Raw genomic sequence first — 15,937 nt, 5'->3', positions numbered from 1 at the left:
GGAGCTCTGCCCTCTAGATAGAAGCAGAACCCCTAAAGATGCGTTGTCTGACCGTGGCTATAGCTAGGGGTAAGCAAATCACCCCCACCACCCAATTATAGTCAGCAAGTGCATCTGTTTTTCCAGCATTACTCTTGGTTCAGGCCCAGAGTCCTCCCAGCCTTCAAAGTCAAGGCTGGGAGGACTTTAGAGTCTATCACTCTGGAATCTGGAGGTAGAAAAGATATACAAACTCAGCATGCCTCCCAGAAAACATGCTCCTTCCTTTGAACAGATTCTGGCATTGCAGAGTTTAGGGGCTCAGTGAAGTTGAAATACAAACTATCTTCTTGAACCATTGACATCTACTGGTGAGTTTAGTAGACTGTATGAGTATCCAGAGTGTCGTCTGTCCCTCCCTGTGTGAGATTTATGCTTCATCATCCTCTAATATCAGCTTGGCCATGTTACTTACTTTGGCCAGTGAAATGTGCACAGAAGCGACATGTGCTCTTTCCCTGCAGAAGCTTTAAGGGCCACTGTGAGCTTCCAGCATGACTCCATGCCCTGTGTTACGTGACTGGGGATGTTCAGATAAGGGTAGCTCCTTGGTTGGGTCCCAGAATGAAGACAACATGCAGCAATGCTGATGGCAACCGTTGGTGGTTGTGAGCAAGAACAAGACATTGACCTTTGTTGAGTTCAGCCACAGCTCTGGGGGTTGTCTGTTGATACAGCATAATCTAGTCTGAGCTGACTGATGTGGCTTATGAATCAATGTGGAAGGGACATCAATAGTGGGGATGCACTGGCACCCAGCTTGGCTTTCCTGCTTGAGACCAGTCAGTAGCAGCAACTGCTCTGAGATCAGACTTCCTTCCCTGTGAGGTCATCCCCATTGGAGGAGCTTCTCCAGCCAGGCATGCTTCTGTCCAGGGAGCCTCCCTCACTGGTCCTTTCTGTACATGCTCAGAGCTCATTCAATGGGATGAACTCAACCTCTCATCCTCCTACTAGCAGGTGTCAGACCTTTGGATGCCAACAAGAGACTCATCCCCCATAACAACCAAGGGTCTGATCTCCCATGTCCCTGGTCTCCTCTCCCCTCTTTTCTTTTAATATCCACATGAGCTCCATCCTGAGTATTTTGTGAAGCCCAGTACCCCCTCCCTCTACCTCCCAAGGCCCAGCGCTTTCCGAAGTATGGGAGAGGAAGGGGGTTTTTCCTCACATCCTCTGGCCTTGCTGGCCACTGTTCTCTCCCTGGCCCTGACCGGCCCCACTGCAGAGTCCATCATCACTCACCAACGTGCTTTTAACACAAGCACAACTGCCTTGGAGCAGAACCATGACACAGGACAAAACCCTCAGACTTTGGTTTCAGCCACAGTGACGAGAAAATGTAAGGATTCAGGTGGGCCCTGTGGCCTCTCCCCTGGGGACACCCCAGCCCCTGCCTGGCTTCCCTGCATGCCTCCGCCCACCTCTGGACATTCTCATTTCTCCAGCTCCAGGCTTCAAACCTCCAGACTGTCCACACTGCCAAGGGAAGGTGTTCAAATTGCCACTTTACTTTGCAATGCAAATTCATCCTCTTTCTCATCATCCTTGCCCATCCCAAAAGAAGAAGCAAAACTGTCATCACAGTGAATCCCTAAAAGCCTTAAAATGGGCTTTTTTTCCCTCCATCCCAGGCCAGCTCAAATTTTTAGGCAGTCCTTTTTTCCACCTGCCTTCAGAGTCCATCACTTGCTCAGAACAAGTGGCGGGAGCAACTTTGCCTCTTTCTGATACACAAGTGTGTTTGAATGGACAGTAGGGACCTGGCATTTTCTGTTGCTGGCCCTGGGCTGGGCTAACCATCCTGGGAGTCATTTTGTCTGGGGGAGTCTCTTTTCTGGCCCTTGACAAGGAAGCCTTACTCTTGTGCTCAGCTGGAGTGGGCAACTCTGTGCCAGCCTCACCTAGGAAGCAGCTCAGAAGACCAGGGAGGAATTCCAAAATCTGGGCACTTAACCCCAGCCCAAGGCAGAGTGATTGGAGTTCATCCCTGCCCCCACCCCACCAGGGGCAAGTTTTCTTGTGTGGGGGAGCCACTAAGGCAGGGGGCAGAGAAGACAGTAGTGTGAATGCTTTAAAGAAACTTACAATTTTAATCAGCATTTTTCTTTCCATTTAAAATCACAAACTTAGCTACTTAATCAAATGTCATGCTTAAGACACATTTACCTCCTTGGGAGAAAAATGAACAATGGCAGCTCAATTTGGCTTTGGATGGGTTTTAAAAATAGTCGACTCTGGGAAGGCCATTAGGTAAATGGCCTAAGAGAGTTTCAAAGAGGACCACCTGCAGGGGGTCGGCGGACTCCTTTGTTGGGAAAATAGGGCAGGGCAGAGGCGAGGGGGCTCAGAGGGACCCATGCGATGCCCGCTGATTCTAGGGTTTCAGGGCGCAGCTAGCCCCTGAGTAGGGGGCAGCAAGCAGAGGTGGGAGGGCGCTGGGAGAGCTTTCCACAGCGGGTGCCTCTAGAAACCACCCTTCTGCACCTGCTGAAGCTGGGAGGCCTGTGTGTGCGGGAGTGACAGTCTGTGTGTGGGGTGTGGGATGCCATGCACCCACCCTCCCAGTTCCCAAGAGAGGAGGAAAATGAAAAGGTCAGAAATATGAGATGTCCTCAAAGTACAGGAAGTCAGTTACAGTAATGGTGAAATACAGGTCCTGGTTTTATTGTTTTACAGCATGTAAAAAATGATAATGTTTTTCATCAAGAGAAAAATATAAAAACCAACAGGATACCAGGTGGGTGCTTTATTGGAGGGACTTATGCTGTAGATATCGGTGCCTAGAGGAAGAGGGGAACTTGTATGCCCAGTTCTTACTGATATGCTACTGTCCAGGTGTGGGAAGGGCAGCCTGCTGGCCCAGAGATTTAAGAGACCTGCACTCACCTGGCGAACAAGGTGAACAACTACTGTGTACTTTAGACCCTGACGTCCCCCGCTACTTATGCCCCCTCGCTCTGTTGTTTTCAGGACACACATTCCTGTCTATCCAGGGGTTCATGCCCGAGGTCCAGGGAACCCCAAGGTATGTGGGTAGAACCCAATGGGCCTTTTTATATGGGTGGGAAAAATTGATATGTTTATTCTCACAAATTCCAAAGGAAATCCAGCATTTCCTTCCATTACAAGTGAAGGCAGCAGGCTCCTGTGACCTGCTCTCAAACCGGGAACCCGCGGGCATCCCCTCTCCACTCACATCATGGACATTTCGGATGTCCCAAACTACCATTGCCACGTATCTCCTACATCGTGGTATGTTTTGATCCACTCATTCATTACTGGGCCTAATATTAAAGAACACACATTGCTGTTTCAAAAATTTGTTTTAAAAATTTGATAACGCATTGCAATATAATTGACTTCCTAATGATTCTTCCTGGTGCATTTCAGGGCATGCATTTGTAAACATTCTGAGACGAGGTCTGTGGGTTTGCACACAGCCACTGACGGGGTCCCTGGAACAGAAGGGCCAGGACTTGCCCTCACCCATGGGGGCCTCACTCGTGGCTGTGCGGGCTCCTGCAAGGGCCTCCCTCCCGCAGCACCCCCCACTTCGTCCCGCTAGGTGGCAGCACTGTGGGCACCCCCTTCTCCCCTGGCTATCCTGAGCCCAGCCTTTAATGGGATCTGTTCCCCCAAACTCCTCAGGCAGAGGGGTCCGGGGGAAGACCACCCAGGAACGGCCAGGCAGGCAAAGTGCTGATGCAGCCTGGTGCTTCTTTGAACCCTAAGAGTGACGCTGTGTGCGAGGCCACCTCATTGACTCCCCACAAAAGTCTGTGTGGAACCGAACATGAAATCCATTTTACAGAGAAGGAAACAGGATCAGAGAAACTCAACCAGGCACCCAGGACCCCTCAATGGTAAACAGCACTGGCTGGTCTGCTCCTGGCAAAACTTGGTTCTTGCCACCATGCTTCCTTGCCTCCTGCCTTTGTCGTTGGGGATCGTGGTGGGGATGCAGGTCACCTGCATCTTCTGTCTGGGCGGAGCAGAGTCCTATGGCTCTCCAGGACCTGATGCCCAGGGATGAAGGCCCTGCCTGGGAGTCCAAGTCCTGGCCATGCAGGGCCTGGACCTGCCCCGCCACCAACTGCCCCTTCTCAGCGAGGCTTGACCAGCCAAGTGGGGTCTCTGCTGACCTCACAAGAGCAGGTGATTCCAGAGCTGGGCTAAGGGAGGCCGCTGGATGGCTCAGGTCTGGAGTGAGTTAATGACCTTCCTTCCACTCCCGGACCCCGGCTGCAGGCCTGCTGCAGAAGAGCCGTGCTAGGCGGCCTCTGAGGCCTGTGATTCTGCACCTGCCTCGGGGGCCCCAAGGGGACAGCTGGGCTTTGTGGGCCGTTTCCCAGGTGGCAGAGCAGGGCCGGCCTCCGGAGGAGCAGTTCACCGTAGGTCACTCCTCTCAGTGAGAGGCCCGCAAGGAGGCCCTTCGTCCTGGGGCCGCTGTCCTGCAAATAGAGCCTCACCAGGAAGGCAGGGACAAGTTCTGGGATGGGGTAGGGGGGCCACGATACCCGCTGCGGCAGAGAACGTGGGAGGCCGAGGACCCTGAACTCAGCGGCTCCTCCCGGAGCAAGGGCCTGGCCAGCAGCAGCTGCTGCCTGCTGCTCCCCCACCCCCGCCCCGGGGGGGCTGCGGGATCCGGCCCGGCGGGGGAGGGGGGGCTGCCGGAGCGTGGACGTTCGGGTCGGGGCTGGGATGCGATAGAAGGTGCTGAGCTCCGAGCTGGAGCGCAGGGGCCCAAGGCGGGGGCCGGGAGGCGGGAAGAGAGGAACGCGGGCCGCGGACCCTCGCGCTTCAGCTGCGCACGGAGGAAACTTTCCGCGAAGCCTCTGGCTCCAGACGCCCCCTGGCAGCGCCCCCTCGGGAACGCCCCGTCCCCACATTAGCTCTCCGGGTCCACCGGGCGCGCCCGTAAATGGGTCGGAACCCCGAACTGCTTCGCAGGCCATCCGGTTACCGTGGCAACACCATCCGGCGGCGCCCGGCGGTCCAATCCGAGCCCGCGGCCTGTCTCGAGCCGCTCCCGAGGTGGGGACTAGGACGAGGCCGGGGACGGGGAAGGGGCGGCCGGGCCCCCGCCCGAGGTGTGGCGGGGCCGAGCACAGCGCGGCGGGCGGGGCGCGGCGGGCGCGGGGGCGGGGCGGGGCGCGGGGGCGGCGGGGCGCGGCGGCGAGCGGCAGCCGGCGCCGGGCAGGGGGCTCGGGCTCCAGTTCGAGGGGCGGGGAAGGCGGGTGACGTGAGCCGGGCCGGGCGGGCGGAGTTGGGACCCGCTCGGGGAGGCGGGGGCGAGCGCGCCGAGAGGCAGACGCGCGGAGGGAGGCGGCCGAGCGGGCGGGCGGCTCTGCGGCGGGCGCGGTGGGCGCGGGCGGCGGGGCCCCGGGATCCCCGCGCGCCTCCTCGGCGCCGCGCCGCCGCCGCGCGTCCCCACGCCCCGCGCTGCACGGCGCCCTCGCCCCGCGCGCCCCCCGCGCGCCCCCCGCGCCCCCCGCGCCCCCCGCGCCCGCCTCCTGCCGGCCCCGGCGCCGCGGCCGTCTGCGGAGCGAGCGCTCAGACGGAGCCCGCGGCCAACTCGAGCGGCGCCGGCCGGCCGCGCACCCCCCCGGAGCCCCCTGACCTGGCCCGCGCGGGCCCCCGCGTCCCGCCGCGTCGCCGCCGCCCGCACCCCCGGGCCGCGCCGCCCCCTCGGCGCGGGGCTCGGACCGCAGGCGGGAGCCGCGCTGCGAGACGCGCACGGTGCGCGGCGGCGCCGCCCGGCCTCCCTCCCCGCCGCCCCGGAGGCCGACGCCGCGTCTCCGCCGACTCTCCCCGCGCGGCCGCAGCGCCGGAGCGCGCCCCTCCGGGCCGGCCGTGGGCGCCCCCGCCTCGCTGCCGCCCTCGCCCGCTCGCCCTCTCGCCCGCGGAGGGGCGGCGAGCCCCGCGCCCCGGCTGGAGGATGTGCGCCCCCGCGGGCCGCCCCGCCTGAGCCATGCGCCCCAACGGCGGCGGCGCGCCGGCCGGCATGGAGCCCCGCGCGGCCGCGCTCTGACTCGCTCTGCGCCCCGCGGCCGGCGGCGGCGGGCGGCGGGCGGCGGGCGGCGGGCGGCGGCGGACGGAGAGCCGGGGACCGGCGCCGCGGGACGGAAGCGAGCGGGCGCGGGCGCCGCGCAGATGGCCGGGGCGAGCGAGGTCTGAGGCTCCGCTCCCCGAAACGTGACCATGTGGATTCAACAGCTTTTAGGACTCAGGTGAGCCACCCGGCCAGCGCCGGGGTGCGTGTGGGTGCGTGGGTGCGTGGGTGCCGGGCTGGGCTGGAGCAGCGCTCTTGTCGGCGTTGCAAGCAAGGGGACCCCCCCCCGCTCCCCGCTCCCCGCTCCGCTCCCGCCGGCTGCCGGAGGGGGTCCCGGGAGCGCGGCCGCGGTGCCAGCCCTGAGCTCAGAGCTCCGCGACCCCGCAGGGAGCGGCCGGCTCTCCCGGCTGCGTGCGTCCGGGTCCGGCCGGGGGCGCCCGCCCCAGCTCCCCGCGCAGCCGGGCTGGCCGGGGCGAGCCCGTGGCTCCAGGCGCCAGCAGCGCAGTGTCCTGGCCTGCCGCCCCGGCGCGCCTCCTCCCCGGGGCCCGCCGAGCCGTGGACCCGGGGCGGGGGCCAGGGCTGCCGGAGAAAGCTAGAGCTCTCCCGGCTTCTGGCTCCCGGCTCCCGGCTCCCGGCGAGAGAGCCTGGCAGGAGGAGTTGGAGGAAACCAGAACCCAACAGCCACTCCGCCCTCTCTTCCCCTTCCCCGGGGCCCCGGGGCTGAGCAGGGGCCGCCTGGGCGCCCAGCTGCCGATCCAGCTGTTTGCCGGTGACCTCCGGGCCCGACGGGCGCGCACAGCTGGCGGGCAGCTGGGGCGAGCGACGCTGGGGCTCCGGGGAGCGCGGGCGGGCGGGCGGGCGGGCACCCCCACCCACCCACACGCGCAGACGCCGGCGGGAACGCCCCGGGGCTCGTCGGGGTCGGGGCTCCAGGGCCCCTGGACCCCGGAGGTCGCGCCCGGGACTCGCGGCAGGGGTACGCGTGAAGACCCTTCTCCGCAAACTTTGCCCGCTTGCTGTGGAAGTCGGGCTTTGGGGCCGGGCGGCGGGCGGGCGGCCTGGGGCCCGGGAGGGCACTGGCGTCCCCTTGGCCGGGCGGCTGCCTCCGCACCGTCGCCCTCCGGCCTGCCGGGGGGCTTCTCGGAGCTGGTGCGCGTTTTGGGTCCCGGGTTGCAGCCCAAAGCAGGGGACGACAGAGGCGGAGGCGGAGAAAGCGGTGCGGTTCTCGAGTTTGTCCACTGGGATGCACTGCGCTCCCGCGCTGGGGAGGAAAGGCCGCCCGAGCCGCCCCCACCGTCGCCCCATCGGAGCTGGGGGGAGCGAGCGGAGGGAGGATCGAGTGCGCGTCCTGATTTTGAGAAATCGGGAGAGGTCGGAGCGCCCCGAGCCTTCTCTAGCTACCCTTGGTTTACGAGACCACCCCCACCCCCGGGGGAAAGACTGCTTTTAAAACATCTAGCGAAAATTGTCAGATGTTATTATCCGCCTTTTTCTGGAAATCGGCATTCCTTCTCCTGGTGGCTGGTCTTGTCTGCCAGTGCGGGCTTTAAAGGGTTAATGGCGAAGCGGATCCTGTTGGGTACTGGCTGGCCTGAATCGATACCGTGTGCTTGGACTAGATAACGTTTAGGCTCCCTGTTCTGGGACACGGACAAAATGGAGCGGGGCAGCGGTGCCTGGTGACCCCTGCAGGTGCCCTGCCATCCGCCTCTCAAGTCTCAGGCAGCCCCGCAGGGCCTCAGGAACGACCCCCCCCCCCCCCCGGGCCCCAGCCTCGGCTCTGGGGGCCCCTCTGGCTCCCAGATGCTTCCTGAGCTACTTTCTGGCCGCCTGGCTGCTGACTGACTGCTGGGAAGTTATGTGTGCTTTTTTTTTTCCATTATTACTAAGTTGCTAGATTGAAAGATTAGTACATTTTGATAAGGGAAAGAGAAGAGTAAATACCATGGAAGGAAACCTCTGTGCTGGTTCAAAATTCACTAAAACAGTTCCTCTAAAGCATCCCCAAGTGAGATCTCCTTGGGATTTTGCTGTAGGAAATAGTTCTGTTGGTGATTTTGAAGTTTGACCTTTTGTGGTTTTTTTTTTTTCCCTTCAGTGTTAGCACAAGAGATTTTCTGTAAGTGTGCCTCTAAGGACGAGCTGTCACCCATCTAGGAGACTGACAGGAGAGAGCTCCGTCATGTCTGGGAGAGCCATCCCCTGGCCAGCAGAGGTGCCTTGCCAGGAGGGTCAGTGTTGTTTCCCCATCACACCAGGCAAGGGTAGTAATAACAGTAACAAAGCCGGGACTGCTTACTCGAGACCTGGAAATGCACTTCTTCCTCGATGAAAACCTGTCACCTTTGCTTACAAGCTCACCTGGCCCTCCAGGTGAGCACTGGGCATCTTGCTGCCAGGCTTCCAACCTGGTTGCGTCAGGCAGTTCCTTGACCCGGAGCCCAGGTGAGAGGGGGCAGCCTGGGCATCACCTGAGTCCGAAGCTCTGTGCTCAGGCTCCTGAGATGAAGTCTGGGCTTGGTTTTTCTGCTTCTGCGTTTGACCGGAGCTGTGCATGGAGCCTTTTCTTCTCACGAGGCAGAAACAGATTGAGTCTTATTGAGCTGTTTTCGTGCCTTTTTGGCGGTAGTTGTATCAAAGCACGGAGCACAGATAAAGGTATCTCTTGAAGGCAGCCAGGAGCTTGACCAGCTGCTCTGGAGCTCAGACATAAATGAGCACCGAGCCCAGCGTGGAGGGGTGCTTACTCAGCACGCAGCAATGAGTTTGGCTGCCTTGTCGTCGTGGTGAGTGGCCTCTGGGGCTGCAGCCCACAGCGCCGCAGCTTTGTCAGGGGCTGGGAGCTTGCGAGGCATTTGCTAGGTGTCCTCGCGCGCGGGCCTCGGCCAGCCACCGTCACGGCTTCTTCCCGGGCCGTGCTCCTCGGGGCTGCTCTGCAGGTTCTCCCGCCCCAGGGCCCTGGGTGTGCGTGTCTGCGTGGGGGTGGGTGTGTAACTGAGTGCTGTGGCTCTCTCTTCTTGTGGGGTGCTTTGCAAGTCCCCCGAGCTCTGGCCGTGCACGCGGTACCATGCTTGGGCCTCACCATATGGACCCAGCGGGTGGCCTGTCACCCTCCCCGCGTCTAAAGTCCAGGAGTTGGGGCTGTGCTGAGGCTTTAAGAGGACGGACGGAGTCAGATGCTCTGTCCACAGACATGGCCCTCCTGGTGAATCCTGGCTCGTGCCCATTTCCAGCTGCTGCTACCAAATTGATTGCAGCCGGAATCCACCGAGTGTCAGCGGCTGGGATGCTCATCAGGGAGAGTGATGCTGAAATAAATGGCCATTCTGAGAGGCAGCTCAAACCTTTCCACCACTGGGGTGCGTCCCCCTCCCCTCATGCCACGCCCACCCTGGGGATCCAGCATCCACACAGAGGAGGAGGGGCCGGCAGGCTCCTCCTAGTCCCCTTCTGCTGATTTATTGTAATCACCTGCTTCCTTTCCTTCTGTGCGTCCAAGAGGGTGATAAGTAGGGAGCAGGGCAAGCCAGCTCCGAGCGGAGACAGCTCCATGCCTCCCTGAGATGTCTGTCTCTGCACTTCCAGAGGGGGAAGAGCCCACGTCCCCACCGCATCCTGCATCCTCTTAGCTGGGGTCGTTCAGGTGTCAGTGGGAGTGGTGGCAGCCCCGCCCGGCCTCGGCACCCCCCAGCCCACTGGCCCCGGGCACTATCAAGATATCTGGCATGAACGGGCTGGGTGTGCTCGCTGACGCCTTTATTTCCCTGGGCCTCTAGTGGGAAAACTCTGCTGCCCAGCCGTGTGGATAAAAGCTGCCCCCTAGGTCACGATGAAGTGGGTAAACAGCAAACCCCGACCCACCCGTGACTGCCTAGCCTTCCAGAGCCCAGGGGCTCCTGTCTGGGGTTACGTAAGAGTCATCTGCTTTCCATATGCGTGGTTGCCAAGTTTTCTTCAAAGGGCTACAAGTCAGTAGAGACCAAATTGGATGTAAAGATTAGCTTGGAAAGCCAAATATATCCTTGATCTAGATTTTCATGTTTGAAGTCTGGCTCGAGAGGGTTCCTCTTGCCCGATGCCAGTCAGACTCGAGGGGGAGTAGGAGCCGGGCTCACTGGAGCTGGAACAGACAGGCCATGGGGCCCACCGACATTCTTTCTCTAAGACCCCCTTCCAGGAATTCACAGGAGTCGGTGAGTCATAAGGCTGCCGAGTGGGGAGTGGCAGTTACATAACTCAGATGAACTCTCAGGTAATAGAAAGTCAGAGGCTGCCGCGTGCCCATGTCAGAGCTTCGGGGGCCCTGGTGTGGGGTACCCCCGCTCTCTGAGCTCTCTGAGCACATCAGGGCTGGAACAGATCTGGCTGGTTGGAGGAGACCTGGCTGCTCCAGCCTCCTCACTGGGGGCAGTGCCCTGTACTCCGGCAAGCAACGAGAAAGTGTAGGATATTTCTTCAATGCCGAGTCCCCGAAGCCCCTTCCAGAAGATGGTGTGGGATTCATTCCCTTCTGCTGCTGGGGTGGGGGCAGCTGCCTAGGTATCTCCCAGCAACCTCTGCATGGGCTGAGTTAATTGGGGCACCTGGCAGGTGCAGAGAAGTGACCTGGGGAGCTGTGCTGGGCCTCCTCTTCTCTTTGGCAAGGGCCCCAGGGACAGTGACAATTCAGAAACCCAGCATTCCTCTGTGGGGGGTCTTCAGCCTTATCAGTATCTCCGATGTGGCTGAAAGAGAGCCCAGGGCAGGGGCGGCACGTTGAGAGTCGCATGTTGGCAGAGGCCAGGGTCCTGCGGCTAGACTAAGGGGACTTGGTGTTGGCCGGGTGGAGCTGGGGCTCGTGTTTGCATTTCCATCCCCTGCATGTGCTCTGCAGAAGGGTGCCACTTTATTTCTTCATCCCCGCCCCCCACCCTCCAAGAAAAGGTTGGTGGCAGCCATGCTGGTCCCATCTGTGCCTTAGCCTTACAGCCTGCCATTCACTGTGCTTACTCTGTCCACTCACTGGGACGTCTGCCATTTGTTGCACTTTCTCTTGGGTGGCCAGCCAAGGAGGGCTGGCATGGCAGGGCCTGCTGCAGCTCTGCCCTCCCACCATTTCCAGTCCCGTGTGGGCACTTGCCTGGGCCTGTGGCTGCTGAAGCCTGGTCGCCTGCCCTCCCCAGGGAATCCATGCTTGGGCCTGTGACAGCCTCAGGGGCCTCTGGAAAGGGCAGCATCTGGACCTTGTAGTCTCAGTGGAGACTGAGGGGGTGGGTGTGTCCACCAGAAACCCGTGTTACACCAAAGAGGAGTTCTGGTCTCTGCAGTATGGGTTCATGAGGGCAAGGACTGAGTCTTATTCTTCAGGAGCTCGTGAGAAGAGTGTGTGGCACACAGTAAGTGCTCAGGAGATGTGTGTGCATGAGTAAATGTGTCTGCCTGGCTCAGTGCCCTGGCTTCATCTAGTCTCGCCCTGTGGTTACTCGTCCTTAACTCCACACTGAAGCTTAGGAAAAGAATTCGCAGCCAGGTCCACTGTGTGTTTAGGCCCTGTCCTGCCCCAAATAGATAGACTGCTTCTTCCACCTGACTTACTGAGGCTCAGGGTTCCACCATTAGAGATTCTTTGATTCTTTCCTTTGCTGTAAGATTCTGTTGCATTGGAATGCAGACATGTCTAGCAAAAACAGTCCTATTGAGCTCTTTCAGTTATTAACAGTTCAGTAGGAGTGAAAATATCTGATTTTTAAGTGTCTGGGAGGAAGAATGGGTATAGATGGGAGGAGAGCATGAAGGGTGGTGGCACAGGTATGCCAATGGGATTGAGGGGAAAAGGCATCACCAGAGAAGGAGATACGGGGTGAGGGTGGGCTTGGGGCCAAATGCAAGCTATTAGCCTTACAACTGCACTGAGTCTTCCCTTCCCTTTGGCTTTCTCAGGCACTGGGACAGTTCATACCCCTACTGGGGACTAGGGAATGTTAAATCGAGACAGAGCTTGGCTGAAAAAGAAGGTTCTGGTCAGTATGTGAGTCCACAGGTGGGCAGGTAGGTAGGTTGGTAGGTCCTGAGGACAGGCAGTGATGTGTACAAGTCTCTGGCACTTTGGCTCCTGTCCTGAATGTGACCTACAGAATTTGCACTGGACTCCGATAAAACATGTCTGCTTTTTTATGAACGTTGAGGTATAATTGACCTATGACATTATATTAGATTCAAGTGTCTAGCATAGGGATTCAGTATTTGTATATTGTGAGATGATGGCCATGGTGAGTCTAGTTAGCATCCATCCCATCACACAGTTACAGAATGTTTTTTTTTTTCTTGTGATAGGAATTTTTAAGGTCTGCTCTCGTAGGGATTCCTGGGTGGCTCAGTGGTTGAGTGTCTGCCTTGGATTGGCTCAGGTCCTGATCCCGGGGTCCTGGAATCAAGTCCCACATCGGGCCCCCCACAGGGAGCCTGCTTCTCCCTCTACCTATGTCTCTGCCTCTATGCATGTGTCTCTCATGAATAAATAAATAAAATCTTAAAAGATCTGCTCTCTTAGCAACTTTCAGAGATGCAAAGCAGGCAGCAGACTGGTGGGTGCTGGGATGGGGGTGAGGGCGTGAGCAAAAGAGGTGAAGGGGATCAAAAGGAACAGACTTGCAGTTATAAAATAAATAAGTCCTGGGGTGTCAGGCACAGCATGGCGACTCTAGTTAATCACACATGTCCACTTTAGATGTCTTTGTAACATAGAGAAGATGCTCTGATCTCTGGTTTCATTCATTTCATCTACACTTTTCACTCACTGCTCAATCCTTGCATGCCTGGGGGGGGGGTGGCTGACCGGGAGCAGGTGCCGTGCAGATCCAGAAGTGAGTGGGTTTCTGCTCTAGAATATGTGTGAGGATAAAGATACTGTTAGCATCGGGGAGACCAGCACTATCCAATAGAAATGTAACATGAGCCACCTTTAGGGTGCTTGGTAGCCTCATGGGGCTGCCGATTGTCATATTGGACAGTTTCCTGGGGAAGCACAGACATGAGAAAAGTAAATGTTTTAGAGCCTGCCAACCCCCGCTGCCCCACCCATGTCTAGCTTGGGCACTGGTTCTCGTAGGTATGAGCCCTGAGAAGGGCCAGGCTGGCTGGCACTCCTCCCCATTTGACAGTGGACATCTGCGGAGTGCCAGATCTGGGCCTGGCTGTGCCAGTGCTGGGGGAAGGACGTTGAGCCAGGGTTGGGGCAGCAGCTGAAGGGGCCGGAGATCTCAAGCGAGAGAGAGCCAGCCAGTGAGCATGGTGCTCTTCAGTAGCTCCCACACTGGGTTGTTACACGGAGTGACAAAGCCTGCTCGCTTATAACGGAGTCTTGGAGGCCGGGGGACAGTCAGTGGAGGGGTAAGATCAGCAAATAAAGAGCAAGACAGAAGCCAGGCTACCTTCCAGACGGGAGAGCTGACCTCCTAGAGGGATGGTTCTAGGGTTCTGTCCCAGTGTGCCCTGGAACCAGCACCCTGCTGGGACCAAGCAACACACCCTGGGGTGACAGACGTCCCAGTGGCTTCTCTGACAATGCACATACACCAGACCTGTACTGAGGGCAGGGACTTCATCCTCTGCCCTGCACACAGCACTTTGCACCGACATGATGCTGAGAGTCTGTGCCACCCCGGGCTTGTGGGAGGAGGAGAGATGGTGAATTGCCAACGTCTGGTTCCAATGAAGACACTTACAAATATTCTTGCAGATATGGGGGTGTGTATGTGTGTGTATGTGCGCATGCATGTGTGCGTGTGTGCCTGTGTGTGTGTGCCTATGTGTGCACTGGGCATTTTGAGGACCAGTGGGTACCAAAGCACTTAGATCAGGAGCTCCAACTCCAGGTGAAAAGAACAGTTTTTAAAACAAAACTCCTCCTGCAGAAGGAAACTTGCTGTGTTCACACAATTGAGAGTCTAAATAAGAAATGATGGAATACGCCGCATCAGAACTTGGCTGCTGACAAAAAAAAAAAATCCTTAGCAAAATATTAGCACACAAAATTCAACAATATATAAAAATATAAAAAGAAGCTTATATCGTGGCCAAGTGAGGTTTGCTCCGTGGATGTCGGAATGGTTCTGTATGTGAGGATCAATCACGGTAATCTATCAAATGAAAGGCTAAAGAATATCATAGGATCCTCTGCATTTGATAAATTCAAACCTATCCACAAGAAGGCATGCCAGAAAGTCAGGAAATAGAGGGGCACTTCCTCAGCTTGATAAAGAACATATACAAAAGCCTACAACTAAGTTCACGCTTAGTGCTGAGAAACTGGAAGCTTTTCCCCTTGAGATGAGGAACAAGCCGGGGGTGTTTCCTCTCCTCACTCTGATTCAGCATAGTGCTGGAAGTCCTAGCCAGTGTGACAGAGGTAGAAAAAGCAATAAAAGACATACAAAAGGGAAGAAATAGAACTGTCCTTATTTGCAGATGATTGTCGACGTAGAAAATCTCATATAATCCATTAAAAAAAAAAACTCCTCAAACTAATGAATGAGTTCAGGGAGGTTGGAGGATACAATAAGTGTATAAATATGAATTCTATCTTCCTCTGTTAGTAATGAACATGTGGACACTGAAATAAAAAATGCAGTGTCATTAACAGTCACCCCCAAAATGAAATATTTCAATATTTCATGACAAGTCTTGTTATGCTGATGACTCACATGCTCAGAGCAACAGGGTGCGGATGGAGGAGATGAAAGGAGGTCTAAGTGATGGAAAGTCATACCATATTCATGGACGGGAATACTTAAGGAAGGAAGTCACTTCTCAAACTGATATAGGAGGTTAACATAATTTTTATCAATATCCCAGCAAAATATTTGCACAGGTAAGATTATTCTAAAATAAAGGACCTAGAAATACTAAAATAGTTTTTTGTTTCATAAAGATTTTATTTATTTATTCATGGTGGGGGCAGAGACATAGGCAGAGGGAGAAGCAGGCTCCCCACAGGGAGCCTGATGTGACACTCCATCCCAGGACTCTGGGATCATGACCTGAGCCAAAGGCAGAGACCCAACCCCGGAGCCCTCCCCCAGGGACTCCCTAAAACAGTTTTGATAAGATAATAAAATGAGAGGCATCAGTCTGATGACCAGACTTACTATGTAGCTGTCATATCAAGACTGTGTCACATTGATGGAGGGATAGATTATCAATGAAACAGAGCAGAGAATCTACAGGCGGACTCCCACAAATATGCCCAGCTGATTTTGGTTAAAGGTGTTAATTCAGTGGAGAAAGGGTAGCCTTTTCAACAAATTGTGCTGGAACAATGGGACATTCATAGCCAAGAGCAAGCAAACAAACAAGAATCTCAGTGTTAAGTCTTGTACCTAATACAAAATTAACTCGAAATTGGTCACATAATTACATGTAAAATGTAAAACTAGGAAGGCTTTAGAAAAAGAAAAAAATGAAGTTATTCAAGATGTGGGACTCAGCTGAGAGCTCTTTGGCTTGCCACTGAAAGCACGATCCATAAAAGGGAAAAAATGATAAATTGATTAAGATTTTATAAAATTATATATTTTATATATTTATGTATTTTATAAAATTATAAGATTTTATAATTTTCTCTGTGAAAGTCTCATCCAAAAGGGTGAAAAAGACACTACAGAGTGGGAGAGCATATGTGCAAACCATATACCTGAAACAGATCTAGTATCCATAAGACAAATACCTCTCAAAACACAATCCAATTAGAAACAGGTGAAACCATGAAGGGACATTTCAGCGAAGAGGGTAGTCAGGTAGTCAGAAAGTACATGGAGAGATGTTCGACATCGTTACTCATTAGAGAAATGCAGATTAAAACCACAG

General features: G+C 56.3%; 1 protein-coding gene across 3 annotated transcripts in view; it reads left to right on the top strand.

The window, feature by feature from the left end:
- Positions 1-6,156: 6,156 nt before the first annotated feature.
- The window catches only part of AJAP1 (adherens junctions associated protein 1), a 114,657-nt gene continuing 104,876 nt past the window's right edge, over positions 6,157-15,937 (top strand). For all 3 annotated transcript variants that reach the window (XR_008661944.1, XR_008661943.1, XM_055306316.1), the window contains exon 1: positions 6,157-6,272. Coding sequence is in view for 1 of the 3 variants with exons in the window: in XM_055306316.1 (XP_055162291.1) it covers positions 6,244-6,272 (29 nt within the window). In the remaining 2 variants the exon portion in view is untranslated. The remainder of the gene's footprint in view (positions 6,273-15,937) is intronic.

Source organism: Nyctereutes procyonoides, unplaced genomic scaffold (genome assembly GCF_905146905.1).
Source record: "Nyctereutes procyonoides isolate TBG_1078 unplaced genomic scaffold, NYPRO_anot_genome, whole genome shotgun sequence".
Taxonomy (NCBI): domain Eukaryota; kingdom Metazoa; phylum Chordata; class Mammalia; order Carnivora; family Canidae; genus Nyctereutes; species Nyctereutes procyonoides.
This window is presented reverse-complemented; position numbering and strand designations above follow the sequence as displayed.